The following is a 25,389-nucleotide window of genomic DNA, read 5'->3' as shown; positions in this document are numbered from 1 at the left end:
GTCAAGTTGCCCGGGCTTTCATCGCCATACGAATTTCCGGATGAACATTATTTTTCCAAATAATAAGGGGGGGCGTGTGCGTTTATGCGCCTGTCCCAGCACGCGGCGGTAGGGCCGGCTTTCGATGTCGTCGAATCGCGACGGCTGCTTCGACCGCCGGCCCGCCTTTGAGATCTTTTGGTGTGCCTTCTCGGCGGCAGCGCTCGTCTCCTTTGCGCGCTGCCCGGGGCGCGAAGCGGGCACCCTCTTGATGCGCGAGGAGGGGCCGCCCTGTTGTCGACGGACGGAGCTGAACCCCATCCGCGATGGCTGGCCCCGCACGGGCAGGTGCGCAGCCGCTGCAGAATGAATTGACCGGAGCAGCTCCTCGTCGGCCGCGCGCGGCGCGCTGAGCATCGCGACGCGCTTCTGGAGGACGAGCGGGCCGCGCGTACGCAGCAGGAGCGCCTGCGACGGCTGCCGTGAATACTCGTTGAGCAGGGCGAGCTGCGACATAGCACGATTTTGCGGGCGATTTTGGGCGTTCGGATCAGGGACAGCAGAGTTCGTTTTCTTTGTTCGAGCCTGTCTGCTGTGAGAGAGAGTTGTTTTGTTTTTCTTTGTTCTCTCGAGGTTCTCGAGGTTTTAGGTATGTTGTTGGCAAATCAAGAGACAGAGCTCACACAGAATCACAGCGGGAGGAAAGCGGCGAGTCGCAATTCCAGGGGTCGTTGTGGCGGGCCACCCTGTCCAGAGAGGCATGGATGCCAATCTGGGGTCTCTCGACCGAGTCTATGAAGCCCTGGCCGCCTCCCGGTGGTGGCAGAGGTTATGGAACCAAGCGACGGAGATGGTGCGGGGGTACGGGTGTTCCAGGGGGTCACGACACGCACCGACCCTTCACGAACCGAAAGGCTGCACCCGGGGAAGGCACAGTAATCCGAGGCGTGTTTTCTGACGGCCGACCGTCAGTGCACGGAGTTGCCCCTTCTCCGACTGCCCCGGCTAGTTCACGGGTTTCGCGGGAGTGACCCCATGCGTCAAACCCGAGACCTAGCGCGGGTGGGTTGGAGGGGGCTCGCCCCGTTCCTCCCCATCGGGCCGCGTGAGCGGCCTCGCCTCGCAGATTCGTTTCTCGCGCGCCTGGGTCAGGCGCGCGGGGCATCCCCCGGGTCGCTCGACCAGCGATCCGAAGAGTGGCCGCTATGCGAGGGAAAGAGCGGGGCCCACGGGGTACGCCTCCGTCCGGCCCCCTCCGAGGGGGGAAGGGAATTGTGGGGTCCCCACGGGCGCCTCAGTTCGGCCCTCCCGAGGGGGGGGAGGGGAGCAAGGGGGTGGGGGGATCGGGGCGGGGGGGGAGGGGTCTCGGTTTCATGGGTCTAATGCTTGCCTTTCGGGGAGGGGCCTCGGTTGGAAGGCGCGCATGCAGCCCTACGTCTTCCCCTCCTCCCCAGAGGCAGCGAGTAGGCAGCGAGGGGAGCTCTCGAGCGCCTGCGCGTATGGCGATGTGAGTGGGCAGTCGGGAGGGTAGGAGGGTGGACGGGTGGGCGGGCAGGGCGGGCGGGCGGGCGGGGTGGGGGAATCGCGTATCTAGCGTTGGCAGAGCAGCAGCAGCAGCAGCAGCAGCAGCAGCAGCAGCAGCCAGCAACAGAGAAAAACGCGCGTCGCGCTCAAGTGCCGCCGCAGCAGATCGCGGTGACATGGCGCCGAAGAAGGGCGGCAAAGCGCCGCCGCGTGTGCAGTACTTCAACGCGATCCGTGACCAGAAGCTCGACACGCTGCGCTGGTGCCTGCGGCACGGCGGCGTGACGACGCGCACTGAGGACGAGGACGGGCACACGGGGCTGCAGATCGCGGCGGCAGCGGGGCTGAGCGAGGCGCTCGATACGATCCTGGACAGCATCCTCAAGGTTGGCACCAAGGACGAGGTCGAGGAGGCCGATGACGAGGGCCGCACGCCGCTGATGATGGCGGCTCACAATGGCAAGCTAGCGTGCGTCAAGCTGCTCGTCGTCAAGGGCCGCGCGCCGCTGGGCACCAAGTGCGAGAAGGGCAAGACGGCGGCGGAGTACGCCGCGGCGCGCAAGCACGACAAGGTCGCCGCCTTCCTGAGGGACCCAAAGGGCCACGCCGAGTCGTCGGACGAGTCGGAGGAGGAGGGCGAGGCGGAGAGGCAAACGGCGCGCGTCTTCAAGGCGTCGCAGAAGCTGGCGTCGGCGGTCAACGAGCAAGAGGAGGTTCACCGCAAAAAGGTGCAGGCGGCGGAGGCTCTGCAAGCGGCGCTCGCCGAGGCGCCGGAGCCCGTGTGGGGCGAGGTCAAGGCCGTGCTGTCCGAGACGAGGCGCGAGCTGTCGCTGCGCGGCAAGGAGCCGCTGCCTGGCGTGTCGACGGTCGACCCGGCGCTATGGAACTGCGTCTGCCTGCAGGAGCTGCGGCTGGAGATGGCGGCGGGCGCGCTCACCTCGCTCCCGCCTCGGCTCGGCCAGCTCTCCCACCTGACGACGCTCATCGTCTCTAACAACGCGCTGACGGCGCTCCCCGACGTGTTCGCGTCGCTGCCGAGGCTGCGCAACCTCGAGGCAGCGAAGAACGAGCTGCGCGAGCTGCCGGCCTCGCTCTCGTCGCTCTCGCAGCTACAGGTTGTCGACGTGTCGCACAACCAGATCTCTTCCGCCGCGCCGCTCGCGCCGCTGGTGGGACTGGTCGCCGTGCAACTGGGCGACAACGCGCTGGAGTCGCTCCCGGAGTGGAGGTACGAGGAGATGGAGCACCTCTCCACCCTCGCCGCGCCAGCCAACCGCATCTCGCGCCTCCCGCCCGGCATCGGCTCTCTCCCGATGCTCGCCGCGCTCGACCTCTCCGGCAACCAGGTGCGCCAGGTGCCGATCGAGCTCGGCTCGCTCTCGCCGAAGAAGCTGCAGACTGTCCGCCTCGCAGGCAACCCGCTCGCGGACCCGCGCATACGCCGCTTCGTCGAGACCGACGCCCCCACCCTCGTGAAGGACCTCCTCAACCACGTGGCCAAGAACGGCCACAAGGAGGAGGCCGCCGCCGCCGCCGGCGGCAAAAAGGGCAAAAAGGGAAAGGGCAAGGCGGCGGCGCCGCCACCCTCGGACGACGACGACGACGAGCCCGAGGGCTCAGTCGCCGACCTCCTCGCGGCGCTCAACGCGAGCTCGGGCTCTGAGAGCGAGGGCGAGGCGCCCGCGCCCGCGCCCGCACCGGCGCCGTCTGGCGGCAAGAAGAAGAAGAAGAAGTGAGCATAATTTTGCTAGCAGGACCAAGGCCTTACCCCTCTCCGATGGTGTGCGTGTATGGGGAAGGAGAGCGGACTCATCCTCGCTCGTCCTGTCTGTTCCGCTGCTCTAACTAAAGTAACCCGGCTGTCCCGCAATTCGCTCAAACCTCAGTCATCAATGGGGCTCAGACGTACGGTACGGCTTTAGAGCGCGGCCGCACAAGGCACATTGGTCATTGCTCAGTACCACCCCTGCACTTCTAAGCCCGTCCCTGCTGCTGGGGGGAGGGGGGGGGGGGGGGTCCCGACCCCCCCAGCAGCGCTGCTGCTGGGGGGGGGGGGGGGTCCGACCCCCCCACAACAAAACGCACTGCCACTGGACCCAGCTTCCGCCTCCCGGCGGCCCCCCTTCCGGCCCCTTAGATTGGGTTTGAACGGGAACCCCCCCAAGGGGTTTGGTTCCCCCCGCCTTCGAGCCCAATACACCTTCGTCGTGTCGAGTGCTGGCGTTTTACTAAAGACTTGTGACCATGGTGAGTCTATCTTGTACTACCACACACATAGGCGCGTATAGTGAGCCACTCACTCGGGCGTCTCGCTGACGTTGATCGATCAGCGCTGATCTCCCTAGCCTATCGCCCACCCGCTCGATCCTCGGATCGCTCGCTTGTCGCAAATCGATCGACTGAGCTGTCATCCCCGCCGCCTTTTCTTTTTTCGAAAACGCGCGCCCGTCGCGGCAAAACTGTCAGGTCCGCCGCGACGCGTCGCCGCAATGGCGGGCAGAGGCGCCGCGAGGCACGAGAGGCGTAGAAGAGAGGCTGGCGTGCCCCGCACCGCCCGGTTGGCTGTAGGAGGCCCCGCCGGTGAGACCACTGATTTTGATGCCGACCATAAATTCTCGCGACTCGAACGCATGCTACTTACAGCTGCTGTCTGTACAGAGATGCCAGCACCCCCCACAGGCAGAGCGCTGCTGGGGGGGGGGGGGGGGGGGGTCCCCACCCCCCCAACAACAAAACGCTTCTTCTGGGGGGGGGGGGGGGGGGGGCCCCCCCTGGCTTTAGGGGGCCGGGGGGGGACCCAAAAAAGGGGGGCCCCCCCTTTTCCGGAAAAAAATTTTTTCCCTTTTCCCACCCGGCCCCTTTTGAAAAGGGGAATTTTCCCCAAGGGGTTAGGCGCCGGGCCCTCCTGCTCGGCTCCAGCGAGTAGACAAGTGTTACCATCAACAGAGGAGAAGGATCTGACCTCACAGGGCCAATGTGGCCAAGCGCTGGTACGGGGTGTGGACCCTGAGTTGACCACGGGTTGTGCGCTGGGCCCTCCTGCTCGGCTTTAGCCAGTAGACAAGTCTTGTCATCAACAGAGTAGAAGGATCTGACCTCGGGGCTGATGTGACCAAGCGCTGGTAGCGTGGTTTCACCTCACACCCATGGTCTCACAGTGTGCCGGCAGTCGCCGAGCAGTGTCGCTCACACAAGCCGCAGCACAAGTGACTGAGGGCCAGTGAGGGCGAGCCCATCGCTGTGACAGCTGTGGCAGCCGCACAGTAGGCTGTGTCAACTGTGCAGAGTGTGTGAGCAGCAGAGGAGCTGCTCTCCAGGCTTCTGTCGCAAAGAGCTGCATGCCACCGAAAGCGCTGTCGAGGTTCGCCGAGCGCGGCGCAGGTTGGAGGACGCCGTCACCGACGAGCGCGTTGGACTTTTCACTCCGGACAAAGACGGGTACACGCACACGAGCCGCGGTCGTATACCCGTCTTAGCGGCGAGGCGCGGGACCGTCTGTGGCGAAGGGGGTCGCGTCCTCCGATTTCCTCAACTCACGGTCCGCTCCCTCTAGCGTGAATAGTAGCCCGAGGCTCGAGCCCCGCTCTACCAACTTTCGTCGAATTTGGCCTTTCGCCGGGCCACCGCAACTTTCGAAAGTCTGGGACAGGGCAACTAACGTGCGCACAGGGACATCGGCGCCACCTACATCCCGGCGCGGCGCGCGCACGCTCGGGCGCGCGAGGTATCGCCAAACACGTCCTACGGCTGGACTACAGGCTGCTGGCGCGGCTCGGCGGGGCGCCGCCGCACGAGGCGCGCCACCGCTATGCGGCGGCGGAGGAGCTCCCACCGCCGCTGGAGCGGCCCCGCGTCGCACGGCACCGCTCCCATGCTGCTCAGAACGAGGCGGCGGCTCACCGTGCGGTGCTCCGGAGCCGGGTAGAGCGGCACCGCCACCGTGTCAAAGAGCTTGTACGGCGGCTGCAGCAGCACCTGCGGCGTCTGCTGGAAAAAGTTGCGGAACGGAACGCCGCCGCAGGTAGGGTCCTGCTCGTGGACCATGGCGATCGCGATGCGCCGGTCCATCGCCGCTTGCACGAGGCGCGCGACGGCGCCGCCGGCGTCCAGGAAGGTCTTATCGTTCAGGTAGAGCAGAAACACTACGTGCCCGGAGAGCGGGGCCGCGTTGACTCCCTCGAGCGCCTCCTCCGCATCGCGGATCGCGACCGCCTCGGCGCTGGCGGTAGAACCGCGCCCCTCCCTCGCCGCCGTCTCGAGGTCACTTGCAATGCCGACGGCGCCCTCGTTGTCGCGGCACACGAGGATGGTGACGGGGCCGCTGAAGGCACAGGGCCCCGGCTGGCGAGGGACCATCACTCCTCCAGCGAGCTCGGCCGGGCGGCTCGCGTAGTAAGGAGAGTGCAGCAACATGCGCAGCGCGACAGCCTTGAGCGACTCGAGCTGAAAAGCGTTCACCCGCACCCACACAATCGGCATCGTCGCCTCAAACACGCGCGCGAGCATCTCGCCTGGCCCGCTGTAGGACGGGTAGGCCGGCGGGGCGGTCTCGACGCAGTGCTCGCGGCACTCTGCCTTCAGCGCCTCGATCGAGGCGCCGCCCTTGTCGACGTCAGCCTCCTGGATCGGGATGAAGGGCCGGTTCGAGCCTAGCGCAGCGTACAGCTCGCGGCGACAGTTGAAGCTCTTGAAGTAGCCCGCGCTGCCGCCTCGCCGATCTCGTCCATCAGTGCTTCCCACGAGCGCCCGTCCTCGTGCCCGCCCTGAACAGCGCGCGGGCTGTTCGTCACGAGCTTGCGCGGCGCGGATACTAGCACGCGCGAGCGAGCGCGCACCGGGTGGTTGGCGGGCGCGCTGTCCGACGATACGATGGCTGCAAACGAGCTGGTGTCGTTGCCGCCAACCTCGCAGAAGCCGTTGGGCGATGCCGGCGTGAACGGCTTTGCGACGGCTGCGGGAGGCGATGTCGGCCACGGGGAGTCGTACCGCTGCGAGGAGAGAAGCGCGGAAGTGGCAGAGTGCGAGGAGTGCGCAAACGCGGCTCCGAGGCAGATCAGCGCGAGGATGGCAAAGAGCCGGAGCAAGTTGTAGGACGGGCAGAGCTTGGGCCACGAGAACCGGCCGGAGGCAGAGACGGAGCTGTCCAGCGTGGGAACTGTGGTCGTCTCGACCATGCCCTGAACAGGAGGGCGCGAGACTGGCCGTGTGCGCGGCAAACGGGGGCCGAGGCCGCATTTGTGTGCAGGCGGCGCGCACCGAGTCCGTGGTCGGCGGCGTGGAGCCGCGTGGCGGCCGCGCCTTGTGGGCCACCTTGCCGCCGCCACCGACGTCCTCGTCGCCGTTCGTTCCGAGCAGGGCCCCGAACCGGTTCTTGCCGCCGACCCGGGAGACGTTCTCGACGCGGCCGACCCGGGCGGACGAGCCCTTGCGCGCCTTCTTGCGGCGCAGTTTCGACGGGTTGGTCCAGCCGGAGATGCCCTGCGCACGCGCAAGCGGTGGGTGCGTCAATAGTTCTGCGCGTGCACCGAAGCGTGCGAGACGATCGGCGCCGTGGCGAGCTTCACCCCCGGAGACTCCTTGGCCGAGACGGTCCGGTCGGCGTCGCCCTACGCAATGAAAGAGGTGTGGGGTCAAGGGGTGGGTCGGCAGACGCACGGCGCAGAATGCGAGGTGCGCGCCGCCGGGAACTCCTTCATCGACGGCAGCGGCGCGTCGCCGGCCGCCGCCGGCTCGAGAGCCGGATCTTCTTTGGTGACGCCGCTGGGGGCCGTCGGTGGGTCGATTGGGGTGGTGCTCTTGGAGCAGTCGACCAGGTTGGGCTCGCCCTTGCCGGTCTTCCACTCGTCGATGCCCTGCGCATGTGCGAGAGGCAAAGGGCCGATAGGAGAACCGCCCGTGGGACTCCCGCTACACCCGTGAGGTGTGTGCACGCGCTGAGAGAAACTCACCGCCGTGGCGAGCCTCTCCTCTGGAGACTCCTTGGCCTCACCCTCGCGCCCGTTGTTGCGGCGCGGGTTCGACGGGGTCGTCCAGTCGGCGAAAGCGCTCGGCTCGTGGGCGGCAGACACGGCCTTGGCAGAGTCGAACGCGGTCAGGTCCTTCTTAAGGACCTCCTTGAGGGAGGCCTCCGCGCCAGACTCTGCCACGGGGATGTCCTTCGCGAGGGCTACCTTGGTGCCGCACGCCTGTGGCCGAGGGAGCTACGCAGGTTGTTTGGAGGCTTGGAGGTCGCACGGATTATGTTGATCCGGGCGTGCGCACGCACCTCGTCTTCGAGGAGCACGGGAGCCATCGGCGCAGACTCGCCCTCGGACGCGACGGGCGTCCCGCCGCCGTCGCCGATGACGTCCTTGAGCAACGCGGGCCCGCTCTCGGACGAGATGCCGTCGGCCTTGCCTCCGGCAGCGTCGACGGACGAGAGCGGCGACGGATCGGCGATGGTGTACGTGAGGCGCCGTGAGGCCTCGGCGCAGGAGTCGAGCGAAGCGCGTGCCGACGACGCAAACACGACGCCGACGTCCTCAAGCGAAGCGGGCTGCTTGCTCTCGGACTGGAGCGAAACGGGCTCGCCCTTGGGCTGGATGCCGTCCTCGAGCGAAACGGGCTCGCCCTTGGGCTGGATGCTGGCGGCCTTGGCTCCGACAGCGGTCGTGTTGCCCGCCAGCGACGCCTGTGACAGCCAGAGGGCGAGAGGATAAGTCTTGAAGGTCTCGTGGGAGCGCAGTTTCACTGCGCGCAAACACGCGCCTGCTTGTCGGCACGCGGCGGCGGCGGAGGTGGAGAGATCTTGATAGCGAGCCGATTACCGTCGGCCGGCACGAACTCGAGTTTGAGCTTGTCGAGCATAGGCGGTCGAATGAGTTCCTATGGAGGAAAGTAAGACGGGAAGTGAGGAACGAGTCTATGGCATCACGGCCATGTGAACGAGGGTCAAAAAACACTGTGGAGATGATTGGGGGTATATTGGTACATGGACATGGGGTGTGTATGAGGCTGTGCACAAGGTGCTGCTCAAGGGCATGCTGAATGGGAAGACAGAGCGAGCCGGAGAGAGGAGAGCCGCGCCTACGGGCAACACGTCGCGGCGTGAGCGTCGAGCTCTCGCGTCCTCGGCGCGCGGACTGGAGCAAGCGAGAGCGGGTCGCTCTCTTGCCAGAAGAGAGGGAGGGCGGTCGCGCGGGACAAGGGTGGGGAATGGGCAGCAGCGGACGCGTCTCGCGACCTCCTCGATGGCAGCGGCTGTACCTGCGAGCGGGAGTAGGCAGGCGGTGCGAGGCCGAGGGGGGTCAGCCGCTCGCGCGGCGAACGAGGGCGCATCGCGCGGTGGGGGTGGTGAGGAGGTGCGGCGGATATCGTGAGCAATAGGCGTCGCGGGGGTCTAGGCGTGCAGCTCGCGGCGGCATAGTCGGGCGCAATGCGGCGCGGCACGCGCGAGCGGACGAGGAGAGTGCCATGATTGCCTGACTGACGACACAGAAGAGTGGTGAATCTTCGAGTCACCGTTCACAGTTGTGGCTGTGAATTGACCCTTTGTTGTTGCTGTACCCTGTGTCCCTTGCAAGCCAGGAAAAGAACTATACTGGAAAAGAATTGAAAAACTACAGGCCGAGGGCCCAACTTGAAGAATCGTGTGCTTTTTGTGAGTTTGTTTCGTGTTAGGTTGGGTTGTGCTTGGGGTGAGGTTGTTCCGAGTGAGGTTGGTATCCGAGGAGGCCACCGGCCAAAAGCGCATGTCTTGAAGGTCCGATACTGGAAGCCCATATAGGCACCTTACACTCCCCCGGCCCCGCAGTATCGCACCTCTTGAGCGACACTACGTTTCCGCAGCTGGGGATTCTCCGGCGTCCGGGTACCCCTCTTTGTACCCGTGGCCCTGAGTTATGTGTACGCCAACTCAGGGTGTGTGGCAGCCAGCTGGCCGTATGTCTTGTGAGCTTGTTTGTGTCTGTGTGTCGCTCGTGCGTGTCGTCATCATCTGTCCAGCGTCCACCCATACCGCGTTGGTGTCCAGTCCGAGCCTGGCTGTTCTTCACCTTCCTAACTAACTAAGGCTCTAACTAAAGGAACTTTCTTGTGGACAACAAGAATCCCTGCACAAAGATCGGAGACCTGTTCCTTTTTACCCGTCTCACAGTAGTGAATTGTCGGTTTTTATTTATCATTTAAGAATGTTACTAGAACAAAAGGCGGTCGCACAGCACGACGATTCGCGCGACAGGCAAAGAAACGACGACGAAACGGGCCCAAGCCCAGTCCAGCGCCTCGACCCCCGCCCCCACAGCTAACGACAAAACCCCCCGATCCCCGCGTTCGGTGTTGACAGCACAGGGCCACACACCCTCGCCCACATAACTCACAAGCACCAGGCTAACGCTCTGCGCCGCCCTGGCGCCGCCAGGCGAGCGGTCACAGCGAATGAATGAGACGCGAAGCCTCGTTGTTGTACAAGCGGAGAAACGGGCCGAGGCTCGCGGCCGAGGCCGCACCCGCACGCAACACCTCTCACGACCACGACCCGAGCTTTCTTCGAGAGCGGCGAGAGCGGGGCTCTCCCCGCCGTCGACCTCGCCGGGTGTGCGGCGGTCAGCTCAAGAAGGTAGCTCGGGCGGACAGCTCGCTCGGTCGCTCTGGCGGGTCGGCTGGTCGAGGCTCGGCCGCTTGGCTGCCTGCCGCGGGTGGAGACGCGGTGTGAAGACGCGGTGTGAAGACGCGGTGTGAAGACGCGGTGTGAAGACGCGGTGTGAAGACGCGGTGTGAAGACAGGTTGGACTCGTCCAAACCAACGTCTTCCGCTTCTAGGCTCGGCTGCTGCCTTGCGTCTTTCGGCCGACCGGCGAGCGTGCCCCCGCCGCCCCCGCCGAGCGCGTCCGCATTGCAGAGTGGCGAGTCAGTGGGTCCGGGGCGGGGCAGTCCGAGGCGGGGTACTCTGAGGCGGGATATGCGGCGGGCGGCCGGCGCGGCACCGCCCGCGGGCGAGGGGCGAGAAAGTCGAGCACCGCCGGCGCGGTCGCCTCGAAGTACGACCAAAACTTGACGAGGCTCGAGCCCTTGTCGGAGAACCAGTGCCCGTAGCCCGGCTGCGAGAGAAAGGAGACGTCGAGGCCCGCGGCCGCCCACTCTTCGCACAACCGCCGCACGGCGTCGTGCCGGATCACTCGGTCGCCCTCCGAAGCGATGCACAGCACGGGCGGCGCGCGACCGGGTCCTCTCCGAAGCAGCGCGGGCACCCATTTCGAGGTGAGGTGGTCGTCGTACGACGCCATCATCCCCTCGTACATCGTGCGAAGGTACGCCGGCATCGGCATCGCCCGCTGGAAGAGCTCGCCGACCCAGCCCTGCACCGCGTAGCCCTTGTCCGCGGGCGTGAGGCACTCGTCGACGAAGCGGCGCGCGGAGGGCGCCTACTTAATTCATTCATTCGTCCTCGGTAATTAACTACTCAGCAGAGCTCGTACAGCGGCGCGCGGAGGGCGCGTCGGTATACGCGTAGACCTCGCACAGGCGGACGCGCGCCTCGGCGTCGCCGACAGCCTCTGCAAAGCCCGGGTTGAGGCAGACGATCCGGCGGATCCCGTGGCTGTGTGCGGCGAGGGCGAGGGCGGTGGAGCCGCCGAGGGAGTAGCCGACGAGGTTGTAGTCGGCCACGCCGAGCGCCTCAATCAGCTTGAGCATCCATGCGGTCCCCTCGTCCACGTCGGGGTGCCTCTTGAGGCGGCCGTCCGGGAGCGGCCGCGCGTCGTCGTCGTGCCCCAGGTACGGCAGCAGCAGCAGCCGGCCCGGCAGCGACCGGAGCGCGTGAGCGCACGGGATGAACTCGTGCAGCGACATCGACATGCCGTGGAGTAGGATGGTGGTCCGGCCGCCGGCGGTGCTCACGCCGACCGCCGGCCGCTCGAGGTAAGTCCACGGCAGCCCGTCGACCGTCACGCTCCGCTCGACCAGGCCGAGCCGCGCAGCCATGAGGGCGGTCGCGGCCTTCATGTACGACGCGCAAGCGGTGCCGGCTACGGACGGCGCCGCCTCGAGAAGGCTGCTGATGGCGGGGAAGGAGGAGTCGATGAGAGCGGTGGCCATTTCGGTGCTGCCTCTCGTCCTCGATGATGTCCTGCCGTCACCCTTAGCCTGCCCTTAGCCGACTGCAGCGCGATTACTTTTTCTCTTGTGCTTAAAGATGCCCTGCAGGCCTATGCAGACTTCCTATTTGAAATGCCCCGGTTTACGGTACCGCAATACCGCAAGCGGAGCTACCAGCCGCGTGCATGTCAAGCGCGTCGAGCGCCGCGTCGGGCCCCTCGGCGGCGCCCGATCGCAGACGCCCGTTGCGAGAGATGAACGGAGTGAATCTGCTCGTCCAGCTCTTAGAGGACGGCGGCGAGAGTGCAGCTGCAGGCGGCTGCGGTGGTGGTGGCGGCGGTGGCGGCAGAGGCGGCTGCAGCGGGCGCACTGCCAAGGGGGGTGAAGACATGCACCGGGTCAGAGCGTCGGACGAGGAGCTCGCCGTTGCGGCCTGGCTGCGCGAGAACCCGAAGATCGCCAAGAAGTACGGCATCAATGACTGCAACGGCAAGACGCGCATCGGCTCAATGCTCCTGCAGGTGTTGGCCTTCATGGGCGGCGTTGCCGAGTGGAAAGAGCGGGCGGCCCCGCCGCAAGGCGAGCCCCCTCCAAAGGGCTCGAACGCGTCTCTCTCGGCGATGCTGGCGAGCGTCAAGCGCCGCGCCGGCCGCGCCGCTCAGCCCAACCCGCAGCCGCCGATGAATGCGCCGCGCGAGGCGGCCATCAAGCAGCTGGCCTGCGGAGCCGCGCGGAAGCGCGGCCGGAGCCCGAAGCCCGAGTTCCCGGCTCTGAAGCGTGCGGTGCTGCGTGACCGGGTTCGCCGGATGGTCGCATCCTGGAGGCGGAAGCGCTTCACCTCGCGCGGCAACGAGCGGCTGGCACCGCAGGAGGTTGCTCTCGCCCAGGCGCGCGCGCGAGAGAGGGTAGGCCAGATCGTCAGACACACGCTGACGGCACGCTCCCCGCGCATGCAGCGCAATCAGGTGACGCAGTGGATCTGCGACCACACCGTGTGCCAGAAGTGCGGCGGCAAGCTTGCGTACGTGAAGCAGCTCTCCCGCCAGGCACTCTCTCCCCAGCCCGCCGCTCACATTTCAGCCTGCCATACACACACCAATCGCGCTGCATGGCAGCCCACTAGCACTCCTACTGTCCCCGGGTCAGGTGGCTCTGTGCGGGTCCTGGTCGTTTACGTGCACGGGCGACTGCAACATGCCCGCCCTCGAGACCTCCGAGGCGATGCACGGCGACGACTACGTGCTCAACACGAAGGTCAACTACGGCCTGGTCAGCAACGCCATCTCGCACAGCCGGTTCGCGGGGTTCTGCTCGCTCCTCGGCATGCGCGCGCCGAGCACGACCGACCACTACCGCTTCAAGGCGGAGGTGGAGCCGATCTGGGCGCAGCAGGCCGAGCGGTCGATGGCCGAGGCGCACGAGCGCAATGTCGCGCGCGGCGACTCGGACTACATCAGCGTGGACGCCGGCTACACGTCGCCCCGCAACGCCAAAGGCTGCACGATGACCGCGCACGCTGCTGACACTGCCATCGTCGCGGTCGTCCACAAGAGGCTGACTGACCCTGGCGCCACCCACTCCAAGGCGCCTCCCCCCCTCGCAGCCTGCGCCCCATGACTGTCGCTGCCCGCCTCACTAGGTCACCATCTCACACAACTGCCCTCGCACCGCAGGGGCTCGAGCCGCTCTGCTTCTTCGCGCTGCTGCGCCACACGCGCGTTTTGGGCTACCGCACCATCGTGATGGATGGGTCGCGAGAGCTCGTGCGCCCCACGCTCGAGTCGGGGAAGCGCGTGCAGGGCGATCTTTGGCACGTGCAGAAGAACTGGTTCAAGTGGTCGGTCGAGGCGATCAAGACGCTCTGCAGGCGGCCGAAGAAGACGGAGCAGGACTCGGCCGAGCTGATCGCGGTCCAGTGCCCGAAGCTAGTCGACCTCGTGGAGCTCGGCAAGACGCCGGCAGGCATGAAGGCGATCGACCATGTCAAGGTGCGCCCCGCGCGTAGTAGAAGTAGCTAGTGTAGATAGGGTAGTGTAGATTGTTAGGTAGATAGGGTGTAGCTTGACACGACTAGCACTAGGGCGTCTAGGCTTCGCATGAGAGAATGAGTGCATCATATCCTTAGTAAGGTGGTGCATTGTACAGTCGTTCTCGTTACTAGCGCCCCAAAAGAGAGACACACCAACACCTGGCGAACGCGTCACTCCCGAGTAGTTGTATTCACAGGTGAGATTCGATCTTAGCAGTCCGCACAGGGGACGGACGACCGATTTTCGCGTCGGCGGGCTCTAGGCGCGAATCCAGGCGCTCGACGGCTTCCCGGAGGATGGCGCCGCCCTCCCTGCGCTCAAGCAGCAGTTTGCCGACCTCGCCAAGGCGCACGCGCGCTCGCTGCCCGCCAATGCGAGGTACGATGAGCAGCTGGAGGCGTACCAGGCCTACACCTCCGAGAAGAAGCGGCGGGCGGCTGCCGCAAAGGAGCGCGGAGCTCAGAGCAAGGAGCTGGCCTCCGACGAGGCGGAGGCGACGGCATGGCGCCGCGAGTTCCGGAACATGCTGCGATTCGTGTCGGAGCACACAGCAACGCTGCGCTTCGCCATCAACCCCAACACCGGCGCCGAGTACACCGATGAGGAGAGGGGCGAGCTCTTCGTTGACCTGTGGCGCACGGCGTGCATCGCCCTGATGACCGGCATGGCGCGCGACTCGAGCACGGCGGAGTATAAGATTCTCGAACTGCTCGGCCACCCTGTGGTCAAGCCCAACCGCAAGGAGCCGTGGGCGATCCCCGGCAAGGGCTATGTCGACCCGCGCTCCAACCTCTTCACCGTCCTCGACTCGCTGCTCCACGACGACCAGTGGGAGACGAAGCTGACGGCGCTCACAGATGCACGGATGACGTACATGAACGAGTCGTACATGCATCTGCTGCGGATCTACGTGCCCAAGGCGTCGTACTTCTCACGCTTCTACGCGCTCGGCGTCTGGTGCAGTGTCTTGCAATGGAACGAGAACGTCGGGCGCGCCGTCCTCGGCCACAAGTGGGTGCTCGGCAAGTCGGGGCAGCTGGCAAGCGACTCGGCGCGCTGCTGGTACAAGCGGCCGGTGTGGGCAAAGCAGACTGCCTTTTGGCAGGCCTCGGGCTGGGAGGCCTATGCGGCTGCTGTCGCAAAGCCGCCTCCACCACAAAAGTGGGTGCAGGCGGCGTGCCCGCGGTGCACAGAGATGCTGCAGGTCCGGATGCCGGCCGGCCTCTCGTCCGTGTCCTGCGCTGCTTGCCGCGGCGTGTTTGCCATCCAAGCGTCGGCAACGGCGCTTGGGATAGCGACTGGCGCTGGTGCTGCGCCTGCGGCGGCTGCCACGGCCGAGCTTGCAGCCACAGCGCCGCCGCTCATGTCGTACGCGTTGGGCGCGCGCAAGGCGATTGCGGTGTACCCCATCGCCGGGGGCGCCGCCGCCGAGCAGAAGCCGCCCGCAGCGGAGTCGTCGGCGAGTTCGTCCGATGGCTCGCCGTCGCAGGCAGCAGATGGCGGTGAGAGCGGCGAGAAGGCAGGCGGGTCGGGTGGCGCGGCTCTGCCCGACCTTCATCCGGCGGCCCTTGCAGCCGCTGAGGCGGCTGCCGCTGCGGCCGGAGGGGTCATGAAAATGCTGGTGGGACCGTTGCGCGAGCACCTCGCGGCTCTTCTCGGCCACAAGCCGATCGGCGACCGACCAGCATTGCGCTTGCAGTTGCAAGAGCTGCTGCCACGCACGGCAGAAGCGGACGCTGTCGGCCGCGCGTCTCTCTCAGCTGCTGCAGCCGCCACACTGCATTCCGGATCGTCGCCCCTGCATCCAGTGCCGTACTCGGGGAGGAAGGGGATCGAGCCGCGGTTCCCAGCCACTTTTGCAACCTCCACTCTGCAGGGCTTCTCCGAGACCCTCCCACGCGCCGAGATCTCTGCGTCAGCGCTCCCGCTCTGCGGGTATGTTGTGCCGCTACGTCTGCTGCCGGAGCCGTACTCCCTTCCATTGTCGCAGCGACAGCGCCGTCAGAGGCAGCCGGGGGCGCCAAAGTGGACGGCCGGGCGCCGAGCCGAGCACGCCGCTGATCTGGCAGCCGGCCGCGAGCCGCGCGGGCTACCGCAGCCCGATCCGAAGGCGGAGCAGCCTGGCGGGGCAAGTCGTCGCAAAGGGAAGAGGCAGCGACTCGAGCTCACGTGCCTTCACAATGTCGTGGGCTGTTGCGGCTTGCCGCATGTCGGCGGCAGGCTCCCACAGCCCACGACGGCTCTCTGCCCCGACTGCGAAGAGGAGTTGTACCCGGAAGGCATGCCCATCGGCATTGACCGCCTGCCGCCCGCAGAGGGGGGGAGCAGCGATGCGGAGGATGGCATGGAGGTTGATGCGGCGCCTCGTGCGACACCGACTCCGCCGAACCCGCCCGCCTCATCGCGTCCCGCGATGCCGCCGCCTCCCTCCATGCCGCCGCCTCCCTCCATGCCGCCTCCCTCCATGCCTCCGTCAAAGCCGCCGTCGGGTATGCCGCCTCCCTCGACGCGTCCTCCTCCGTCCAGCTCTATGCCGTCTTTGCAGTCGCTGCACGCAGCCGGACCTTCCTCTTCCCACGCCTGCTCGACTGCCACCGCCGGTGCTTCCTCTGCTTCCTCTGCTCGCGCCTGCTCGACTGCCACCGGTTCCGCCGGTGCTCCCATCGCTTTCGATGGGGCCGAGCACTGTGACGTCATCCCCAGGAGCGGGATACGGCCCATTGTCGAGTCGCGTCTTTCGCATGTGCCCCAGGTGCAGGCATACGCGCGGCTCGAGCGACTCGGTTGGCGACGTGGCCAGGCCAACGGAGACGGCAACTGCGCTCAGCGATCTGTGATGCGCTCGATCGATCGAATCTCGGCGGAGGCGGCGGCACTCACCCCAGCCTGCGCTCGGATTGCGAGGGAGCGCAACGCGGTCGTCGATCGAGTCCTTTCGATCACGGAGACGGACGGCGTGCGTGAGCGGGACGCGGAGCTAGGCATCTCGCTCACGCAGATACGCGAGCACCTCTTTGCGAGCACCTCTTTGGCGCGGGAGGCGCTCAACAGGTTTCGCACACCTGGCTACTGGGCCTCATCTGGTCGCGCATTCGCTTTGTTTCTGTGGGGGCTGGCGGACCTTATCGACAGGCCGATCATCGTGATCGAACGCGACTTAGTGCAGGGCACCGTGCTCGAGCCCGTGTGGGTCTACCGCGCTCGGCAGGACCTGTTCGGTCCCAGTGCGAGGCTCCGGAGGGACAACTACGGGCTCTGTGCTCAGATGACTTTTGACGAGGTCCTTGCCATGCTTGCCGCCTGGCAGCGCAAGGTGGTGGATGGGGCGGGCGCAGCAGCGTCACGAGCCCAGGACCCTCCCTTTGCACTTGTCGAGTTTGGTGCGGTACACTACAGCCCTTTTGTGTTCAGTCTCTAAGTACGGTTACAGGTCTCGTACAGTGTTCTATAATGGCATGTTTGAGAAACATTAGTACACGTCGACCGACCGACTGTGCGTCTCTCGATCTCACCGCTGGGCACGGAAACCAGTGTACCCATGCGCGGTGCAACGCGCTATGGCCACGTGATCGCACGTGCAGCTGGGCTCCCCTTCTCGCCCTGCGAGGATGGGGAGTGCACCGACGCGCCCCCCAACCTGAACCCGCCCGGCCCAAGCGAGCGCAACGTGTGCGTCGGCAAGAGCGGCTGCGTGGAGATGACGGGTGGGTACGGCTACTGGCTCTGCTGCTCCCCCTCGGAAGACGGCACGCCGTGCCTCCGCCCGAACAAGCAGTACGATAATCCGTGCGCGGCTCCCCGGTGGGCTAAGTGTGGCACGCGGCCAAACACTCAAGTCACCCTCGCTCGTTTGTCTCGCTAGGTACTATCGCTTCGGCGACTCGCTCGATGAGTGTCTCGCGTTTGGCTGCGGCGAGTGAAGACGCGCCCGGCATTTCTCCTCCCTAGAGCCCCCCCCCCTCCCCCATCCCCCTCGCCCCCCTCCACTTCCATCGGACGGTCGGGCGGGACTTAGCAGCCACTTGGCAAGTGACTTCCGACTTGGACGCGTGGCGCGAGAGGGAAGAGGAGCAATGCATGCCGTTGTCCCCCCTCGGCCTCGCCCCTGACGCGTCCACCCTCCGTCCAATAATAGGGTTTGTGGAGCGTCCAGACATGTACAGAATGTGCAGAAGGTGTACAGAAGGTGTACAGAAGGTGTACAGAAGGTGTGTACAGAAGGTGTACAGAAGGAATGTACAGAAGAATGTACAGAAGGTTTTTGAGTGAAAAGAAAGCTGCATGCGCTCTCAGCTCTCACTGGCTGGTTGTACGGCCCTCAAGGCATGCCCAGACACAGCTCACACTAGGGGGGGGGGGGGGCGTCGGACACCGCGGCTGCCGAGCCCGCGGGCGTGGCGAGTCAGGCGGCGAGTCATCGCCGATGGGGGAGAAGGGCCCCTTGGACGGCGTGCCGGGCATGGTGTGCGACCGCACAACGGTCACCGCCGTCTGGTCGGGGCGCTGCGCCCAGAAGGACAATCTGGGACCAGGAGATGAAGCTCGAGCCCGCGGAGGTCCGACGGTCTGCCGTGCACGGGCCCACCGCTCCAGCTGACGCAGTGCAGGACTCCTCCCCACCCGCCGCTCCGTCCGCCGAGCCCCTGCCCCTGAGTTGTTTCGAGAGCTGCGTCCGCGGCGTGGGGAGGGGCTCAGAGCGTGGGCCGGCGCTGGAGGCTGCGGCGCGTGCACGCACGGAGAGAGGGGCGGATGCCACGGGGTGGGTGGGTGGGGTTGGGGGGGGGCTCACCGACCCGGGCTGGTGCTCGGCAGCACGGCGTCTGCGCGGACCCTCCCCCCGTGGGCATGCGGGGTGCGGCGCTGGCGCAGGGAGATGCCCAAGGGGATGGAGCTGAGGTACGAGCGCAGAGCCGCTACCTCGCTCCACAGTCCATGCCGCTCTCGGCGGACCGCGTTTCTCGAGCGCCGCCGCACGTAGGCGACGACGCAGCACTGCAAGGCGGAGAGGGTGAGGAGGAGGGAGACAAAGGGCAGGCCGGTGGAGACGAAGAAGCGGAGGTAGCCAGACGCGGGTCGGCCGGGCGGGCAGAGGGGCTCCTGACCACACACCATGGGACGATGGGAGGCGGGAAGGGGTCACGGGAATGGAAAGGAGAGGGGCTCAGGGTATCCGGCGCGGCGCCTGCAGCGCGTTTCCGCGGCCGAGCGGGTCGTCGCACGACGGGTACAGAAAGTTGAGGCCTTGGAGGTCGTCCTTGCTCAGGCATGTGCGCGCTCTGTGCTGCGTCATGGAGAGCATGAGAGAGCCGGTAGCGCCGCCGCGAATTTCTTCGAGCTCGATGTTTGCGGGTGTCAGAGGCCTGCGGCATGTCTCGGGTGCGCCGAGATGCACGCCCGCCTTGGCGCGCAAGTTGAGGCGCGGGAACTCGTCGGGATGGTCAAAGCCGAGGATGTGGCCCGCCTCGTGCGCGACTGTGGCCGTGAAATCATAGCAGTCCCAGCAAGGCAGAAAGACAAAGACGTAAAAGACGGGCGCCGCGGCGAGGCAGTAGTTGGCGACGAGAAGGCTCGGGAGTGGCAGGCGTGCAAAGTTGCGGACGGCCGCGTCGCAGCGCGCCGAGACCACTGGCGGCCGTGCGAGGGGCTCGTCGTGGCACGCCGCCGTGGCCGTGCAGACAGGCCGGAGCAGGCAGAGGCAGCACAGGCAGCCGAGGACGAAGCTCAGGCTGCACACGAAGACCACCGCGTACCACTCGCCCCCGCCGTCGCTCGCGTGGAAACGGTGGCAGAAGGCGGCGTCCAGGTACCAGCACAGCTGTGAGTTGAGCACCACCTCCGACCGCCTAATACCGTTCCGCTGCTGCAGCGTCGTCCCCGACGTGAGCACCGTCGGCACGTGGTCGGCTTCATACTCGCTGATCGCGGCGTACCTCTCCTCGGGGTACCTCAGCTGCATGCCCTCGTGCATGCGGATGTCGGTGGTCAAGAAGAGCTCGGCGTTGCCACACGCGGCGCCCTGGCGCCCTTCCCACTCCTGCCAGCACGCCTCGGAGACGTCCTCGAAGTGAATGCGCTTGTGGTTGATAGCCCACGTGTCGAGAGCTGTCGCCACCGCCTGGACATACCCTCCTGGTTATCCTCGCGATGGTCTTGCGATAAAAATGCTACTTCGGGCTGTGGTGGGGCTGTCGCGACGGTAGGCTCCCTACTACCTGGTGGCGTGCGCCTCTCGGATGTCGTCGCAGCTGACAAAGCGAGAGGAGAGACTGTAGCCCATCTCGCGGTGCTGGGGCAGCATCTGGTGGCAGAATTGAGGGTGCAATGCGTAGGTGATGCCCGCTGCGAGTCCATCTGATAATGGTGCTCCGCCCGACGGCAGCGACCAAAGCTTCGCGACATTGTACAGGTCGACCCTGGGCCAGCTCTCCTCGCACGAGGCTTGAGCCGCGTACCCGTTGCTGCACGGGCTGTGGAGCACCCAGCCGCGCACACGAGGCGCCGCTGCCAGCACACTGGCGATAAGTTTGGCGTGCATGAATGCCTGCTCGGCAGGGATGCTTGTCGTCAATCCGGGCGCTGGGCGCTTAGCGACGGAGAGCGGGGCTTGTTGGGAGGAGGAGGCTGTTGCAGCGGGGCAGCGGACATGGCGAGGACACACCTCTGGACGGAGAGCGGAAACTTGTTGGGAGGAGGAGGCTGTCGCAGCGGGGCAGCGGACAGGGCGAGGACACACCTCTGGCGGCGTCGCACTTCCCGATTCGCAGAGCAGGTTCGGATGAGTCTCCCCACATGTGCGATGGCGTGTCACGCTGGAATTTCTTTTTTACCATAGGTGTAGCTTACTGTCGTCTGTTGTTTGAGTTGTGCCCTTGTTTGTGCCCTTGGCACCGTGGAGTGCTGGGGGGGGCGACAGGGAGGATGTGGCCCTGAGTTATGTGTACGCCGACTCAGGGTGTGTGGCAGCCAGCTGGCTGTGTGTCTTGTGAGCTTGTTTGTGTCTGTGTGTCGCTCGTGCGTGTCGTCATCATCTGTCCAGCGTCCACCCATACCGCGTTGGTGTCCAGTCCGAGCCTGGCTGTTCTTCACCTTACTACCTACCTACCTACCTGTAGCGAGTTGATGCCCCAGCTCTTGGCGTGGATAGGGGTCCGATTTTTGGTCCATGGTTTGGTTGCTCACAACGTGCCTCACGCACGCATACACGATCAGCAGGAGGATGTACGAAGAGATTAGGAGCAGCAGGGACCCGAGGGACAATGTGGAAGACGGCTAGTGCTAGTCCCCCATTGGGAGGACGACCCCGGCTAGTCGCCGACCACACCCACAAAGAACCCTGCACAAAGATCGCAAGGGCGGGGACCTGTTCCTTTTTACCCATCTCACAGTATCTAGATAGAGAGGTGTCCGTTTTTATTTATTTATTTATACTTATACACGATGCGCCCCCCCGCCCATCACCCCCCAGCACCGAGATGCCATCCTCTCAGTGATGCGGCGCCCGCCCCCTCATCCCACGCCTCATGCCCCTCATGCCATACGCGCCGTCATCCCACGCCTCATGCCGCAATCTTCTTCTCCAGCGCCTCGAGCAGGTCCTTGGAGTTTCGCCGACCCGTCTTCGCCGCCAGCACCGACGGCTTGTTGCCATAGGCGTCCGATGCCGACGAGGCGCCGTGCTCGATGAGCGTCTGCGTCATGTTTTCATTCTCGCTGAAGGCCGCCAAGTGCAGCACGGAGCGGCCGCACTTGTCGGTGTGATCAATCAGCCGCTTGCGCTCGGACGCGCGGACGCACTCCAGCAGCGTCTGCGGGCGGGGGTCGGCCGCGGGGCCGTGGAGAGTAAGGTGTCGCTGCATGGGGGAAGGGCAGAGAGGTGGTGGTGGCGCATCACCGTAATGGCGTCCTCGGCCTTGTGGGCCACAGCGCAGTGCAGCGCCGTGCCACCAGCCGCCTGCGGAGGGCGGAGCTTGGGCAGCATTTCGCCTCGTGACGGCCACCAACCGCGCGCTCCAGCAGCACTAGGGTGAAGGCATCTAGTCATGGCTACGTTCTCGACGAAGGCGTCGGAACCGTACTCGATGAGGAGCTTCACGAGGTCGGGGTGGTTGAACTCGGCCGCGAGCATCAGCGGAGTCTTGCCCTGCAAGGCGGCGCATGCAACACGAGCTCAATGCCGTGGGCGCCGCTGAGTAGCAAAGGAGCCGGGATTCATGGCAGCTACTGGGTGGCGTGTGAGCCGTGGCTAGCTGCTTGTGGCCGCCTGTTTGTCTTGCCAGTTCAAGTCGACGAGCTTGGAGTCGCTTTGCACGAGCACCGCCCGGAGCAGCTTCTCCTTGCCGCCGCGCGCGAGCTTGTGCAGCGGCATCTCGCCCTGAGAGTGTGGCGCGGCCGGAGGCGTGTGTGTGAGGGTGCATGTGGTGCGCGACCTTGCTAGGCTGCTCTCGGCGAGCAGAGATTGGGGGAGAGCTAGGGCTTGGGCGGCTTCCTTTTCATCCTCAATCCGGACGCTCAGATTCTGGCTGATGAGCTCGTCGATGGCCCTCGCGTCGCCGAGCTCGCTCGCAACCAGCAGCCGCACATGCGCATCGAGACCCTCCCGGCCGACCGACGCCGGCATCTTGTAGGCCGTCACGCCGGCAGCCTTGCGCTCCGACTCGCTCAGAATCGTGACTGGCCTATACGGCTCATCGATGCGCCCGCTCACGCTGTCGAGGTGGCACAGCTCGGCTACCGCGTGGCTATTCTCGGCTAGAGGCGGAGCGCGCCGCCTCACGCCGTCGAGCCCGCGAGACGTGCGCCTTGCTGGCGCCGGCGCGGCCGGCGCTTCGGCGGGCTGCTTCTGCACCTCGTCTGCCCGCCGCGCCTCAACCAGCGCATCTTGAAGCTACGGCGCGGCGCGAAGCGGCAAGGTGGTGAGTGGTCGAGAGACGGTAGAGGAGGCGGCCCAAGCTCGGAGCTTGCGCGCCGTGGCGCGCTCCCAGTCTGCCTCAATCCACTGCCCCGGCCTCTACCCCCTCCCCCTCTGCGCGCACCTTGAGCATCTCCCAAATCTGCTCATCACTCATGCCGTGAGCTCCGAATCCGCCCATGTCGAAGCCGTAGTAGGCCGCCAGCTCCTTGAGGTCCAGCTCACCGTTGCCGTCCGCGTCCATCGAGGCCCAAAGCCCCTCAAACTCCGCCGCCTCCATCTCTGCACCGAGGGCGGGCAGAGCGGCATCGCGCAGAGTGAGAGCCAGCGCCGGGGCGGTGGGGCCGTCCGCGCGCGGCCGGCGCCTGGGCGGATCAGCAGGTAGGCCATCCTGAACTCATCCTACCAGGGAGGTCGCCGCGTCAGCAGGCGCTTTGACACGCGAGCAGGGGCAGCGGGCTTGTGAGCGACGGCGCGTGCTGCCAGGAAAATTCTGGCTGGCTGACGCGCTCGCGTGCGAGGCTGACGTATACTCGCCTTTGTGACGACGCCGTCGCTGTCCTTGTCGAGGTGGGCAAGGATCTCGCGAAAGTCCTCCTCGGAGATGTCTCTCGGCGCAGCAGGCATGCTGACGACACCCTGTGTGGCGGGGCACTCAGTAGCCGTTACAAGTTGTCTCTGATTCAGGCAGGTCCGTCAATTAAGAGATAGTAGGAAAGTTCAATGCCTGGGTCGGTTACTGACTGCACTCCAAGCCTCCAAGGGCATGCGAAAGCTAAAGAGACGACTCAGAGGACTATCAATCATGAACATGCAAACACAGCAAACACAGGCGATGCCCATTCCGCATTCGGCATCGGCAGGGCCAGTGGAGGGGCGGGGGACTTCCTCCGCATCAGCCGCGGCCAAGCGCCATGGACGCCGGCCTCGGTGGCAGCCGGAAGAACTGCCTGTCGTTTTGGTAGAGGAGCGAGTTTTGCAGCCGCTGCTCGAGCGGCAGGTTACAGTAGCAGCGGTCGCCCAGGCAGCCGGGCGTCTCATTCGTCGCGCGAACCTTCGCCACCAGATCATCCCACGCCTCCGTCTTGACCAGCGCCCCGCTCTCTGAGAGATGCGCCACCCTCCGCACGCGGTACTGGTAGTTGATGCTCGACAGGCCCTGCTCGGGGTAGAACGAGACGCGAAGGAGGTCCTGCGCCGCGTCAAAGGCGACCGGCTCTCCGCCCGGCGCGACGAGCGTCTCACCCGCAGTCGGGATGAAGATGTAGTTGCCTGTCCCAATGTCGATCCACCGCTGATCCGGGGACGACACCATCGTCATTGGCGTGCGGCGCAGGCAGCAGCCGGGCAGACTGCGGGCGGAGCCGCACGGGGCGACGGCCCAGCAGGGGAGGCAGAGGCAGGGGCAGCAGCCAACCGGCGGGCACGTGATCGGGGAGAAGGGCGGGCCGTTCCACACTCCAAAGCAGGTCGGGTCCCGCGTGAAGTTGAGGCCGAGGTCCTTGGTGCCGAGAAATGGCGCCGTCGCTGTCGCCGGCTGCCAGTAGGCATCCTGCCACGTGACTAGCACCTCGTTGGCGAGGTTGTCTTGCATCCAGTAGAGGCCCTTTAGCCGCTCCGGGCACTGTTCCGGTGCCACGCCTCGCTGGAGCATCTCGATGAAGACCTCGTCTCCGCTCTCCAGCAGCGACAGCTCGGTGAACCCAAAGCAGCACTTCATGTAGCCCAGACAAACGGCGGCGGGGCACAGCGCGCATAGCGGCGACCGGTGCGAGAACCAATTCACCGTGCCGAGATTGCACGAATCGGGCCATGGCAGCCCGAGGCAGCAGCTGACAAAGGTCTGAGCCGGGTTGAGCTGCGGCGGGTCGTAGGCGCCACCGTCGGCCGCCATTTTTGCCAGCGACGGATAGTCGCGGTCGAGCTTTGCGAGGGTTTCCGATGGGCCGTTGACAATGGAGAATAGCAAGGGCGTGGCGCCGCAGCACCACGTGTCGGTCAAGTCGGCAGTGCTTTGCATCGACCGAGCCGACCTAGCGCGCGCTCGCGATGCCGGGCAACGGGCGGAAAGCGGGCAGCCTGAGGTCGACTGCCCCGGCGCGCCTCGCGGGCTCTTGCCGCCCTACCGCCCTAACGGGTCCGTACTGGTAGTGGCGGCGCTCCAAGCGTGGTGCTCTTGGAATGAGAAAAACAAGTCGGCTTCCGGAAAGGGGTTTGCGATGAGGAGCGATTTTCGGTTCGGCGGTTTTTTCTCTTTTTTTTGAGAGCGCCTGGGAAGGCGGCGCCCGGCTTGCGCAATGCTGCCCGAGGCCTTTCGCTTCTGGGAGCTCACACGGATGAGCCTCGCGGCCTGGGGAGTCGCTGGATCGATCGGCTACGTTCTCTGTGCGCGCACGCCTCGCACCCTCGATACTCCCGCGTGCTGACCGCCACCGCGCCTTCAGATCTGAGGCCGAGGCTGTACCCGCCTCCGCCAGAGCACCGCAAGGCTAAGGCCTTCACGCCGAGAGAGGCGCCGCCGGTAGTGATGTACCGCTCGGCGTTCTCTACAGCCTCGCTCTCTCACGGAACGCGATCTCACGGATCACGCGCTGAGGAGGCCGCACGCGCTCGCCGTTTCGGGCATACTCACGATCGCCGTTTTGTAACGCAGGTGGAAGAATGGAACGCTGGAAAGGGCGTCAAGCCGGTGCAATGAGCGTCGTCGTCGGTGGTCGTGCTCCACAGTCGCTGAGGTCGCTGTCTTATTCGGGTGACAGAGCGACAGGGCGGCTAGGATCTAAGGTAAGGTAAGGCAAGGTAAATTTCTCCACACACACAAAGTGGTGGGGCAAGGGGCGACCCTCGCACACCGTTCCCTTCACCGTTTCTCTA

The 25,389-nt window shown here is 65.7% G+C and overlaps 4 protein-coding genes across 4 annotated transcripts in view; 1 reads left to right on the top strand and 3 right to left on the bottom strand.

The window, feature by feature from the left end:
- The window catches only part of EMIHUDRAFT_466244 (hypothetical protein), a gene marked incomplete at its 5' end in the record, with an annotated part of 6,887 nt that extends 3,505 nt beyond the window's left edge, over nt 1-3,382 (top strand). Inside the window, 3 exons of the mRNA XM_005756592.1 lie at nt 113-327; nt 1,447-1,486; nt 2,076-3,382. Of these exons, the coding sequence (XP_005756649.1) occupies nt 113-327; nt 1,447-1,486; nt 2,076-3,239 (1,419 nt within the window). The 3' untranslated portion in view covers nt 3,240-3,382. The remainder of the gene's footprint in view (nt 1-112; nt 328-1,446; nt 1,487-2,075) is intronic.
- Nucleotides 3,383-9,660: 6,278 nt separating this feature from the next.
- EMIHUDRAFT_360367 (hypothetical protein) lies at nt 9,661-10,918 on the bottom strand. The gene has a single exon (XM_005756591.1). The coding sequence runs from the start codon at nt 10,806-10,808 to the stop codon at nt 10,299-10,301; it is 510 nt and encodes a 169-aa protein (XP_005756648.1). The 5' UTR covers nt 10,809-10,918; the 3' UTR covers nt 9,661-10,298.
- A 7,850-nt stretch (nt 10,919-18,768) lies between these two features.
- Nucleotides 18,769-20,142, bottom strand: EMIHUDRAFT_221315 (hypothetical protein; the record flags this gene model as incomplete). The annotated part of the gene is made up of 2 exons (XM_005756590.1): nt 18,769-19,736; nt 19,875-20,142. The coding sequence occupies 2 exons, from the start codon at nt 20,140-20,142 to the stop codon at nt 18,769-18,771; spliced, it is 1,236 nt and encodes a 411-aa protein (XP_005756647.1).
- A 1,021-nt stretch (nt 20,143-21,163) lies between these two features.
- EMIHUDRAFT_107830 (hypothetical protein) lies at nt 21,164-24,535 on the bottom strand (the record flags this gene model as incomplete). The annotated part of the gene is made up of 6 exons (XM_005756589.1): nt 21,164-21,412; nt 21,499-21,558; nt 21,655-21,747; nt 21,922-22,491; nt 22,640-22,880; nt 23,463-24,535. The coding sequence occupies 6 exons, from the start codon at nt 24,533-24,535 to the stop codon at nt 21,164-21,166; spliced, it is 2,286 nt and encodes a 761-aa protein (XP_005756646.1).
- Between the last annotated feature and the right edge of the window lie 854 nt (nt 24,536-25,389).

This window comes from Emiliania huxleyi, assembly GCF_000372725.1.
Source record: "Emiliania huxleyi CCMP1516 unplaced genomic scaffold EMIHUscaffold_96, whole genome shotgun sequence".
NCBI lineage: Eukaryota > Haptophyta > Isochrysidales > Noelaerhabdaceae > Emiliania > Emiliania huxleyi.
Note: the sequence above shows the minus strand (reverse complement) of the source record. Positions and strands in the feature narration are given on the sequence as shown.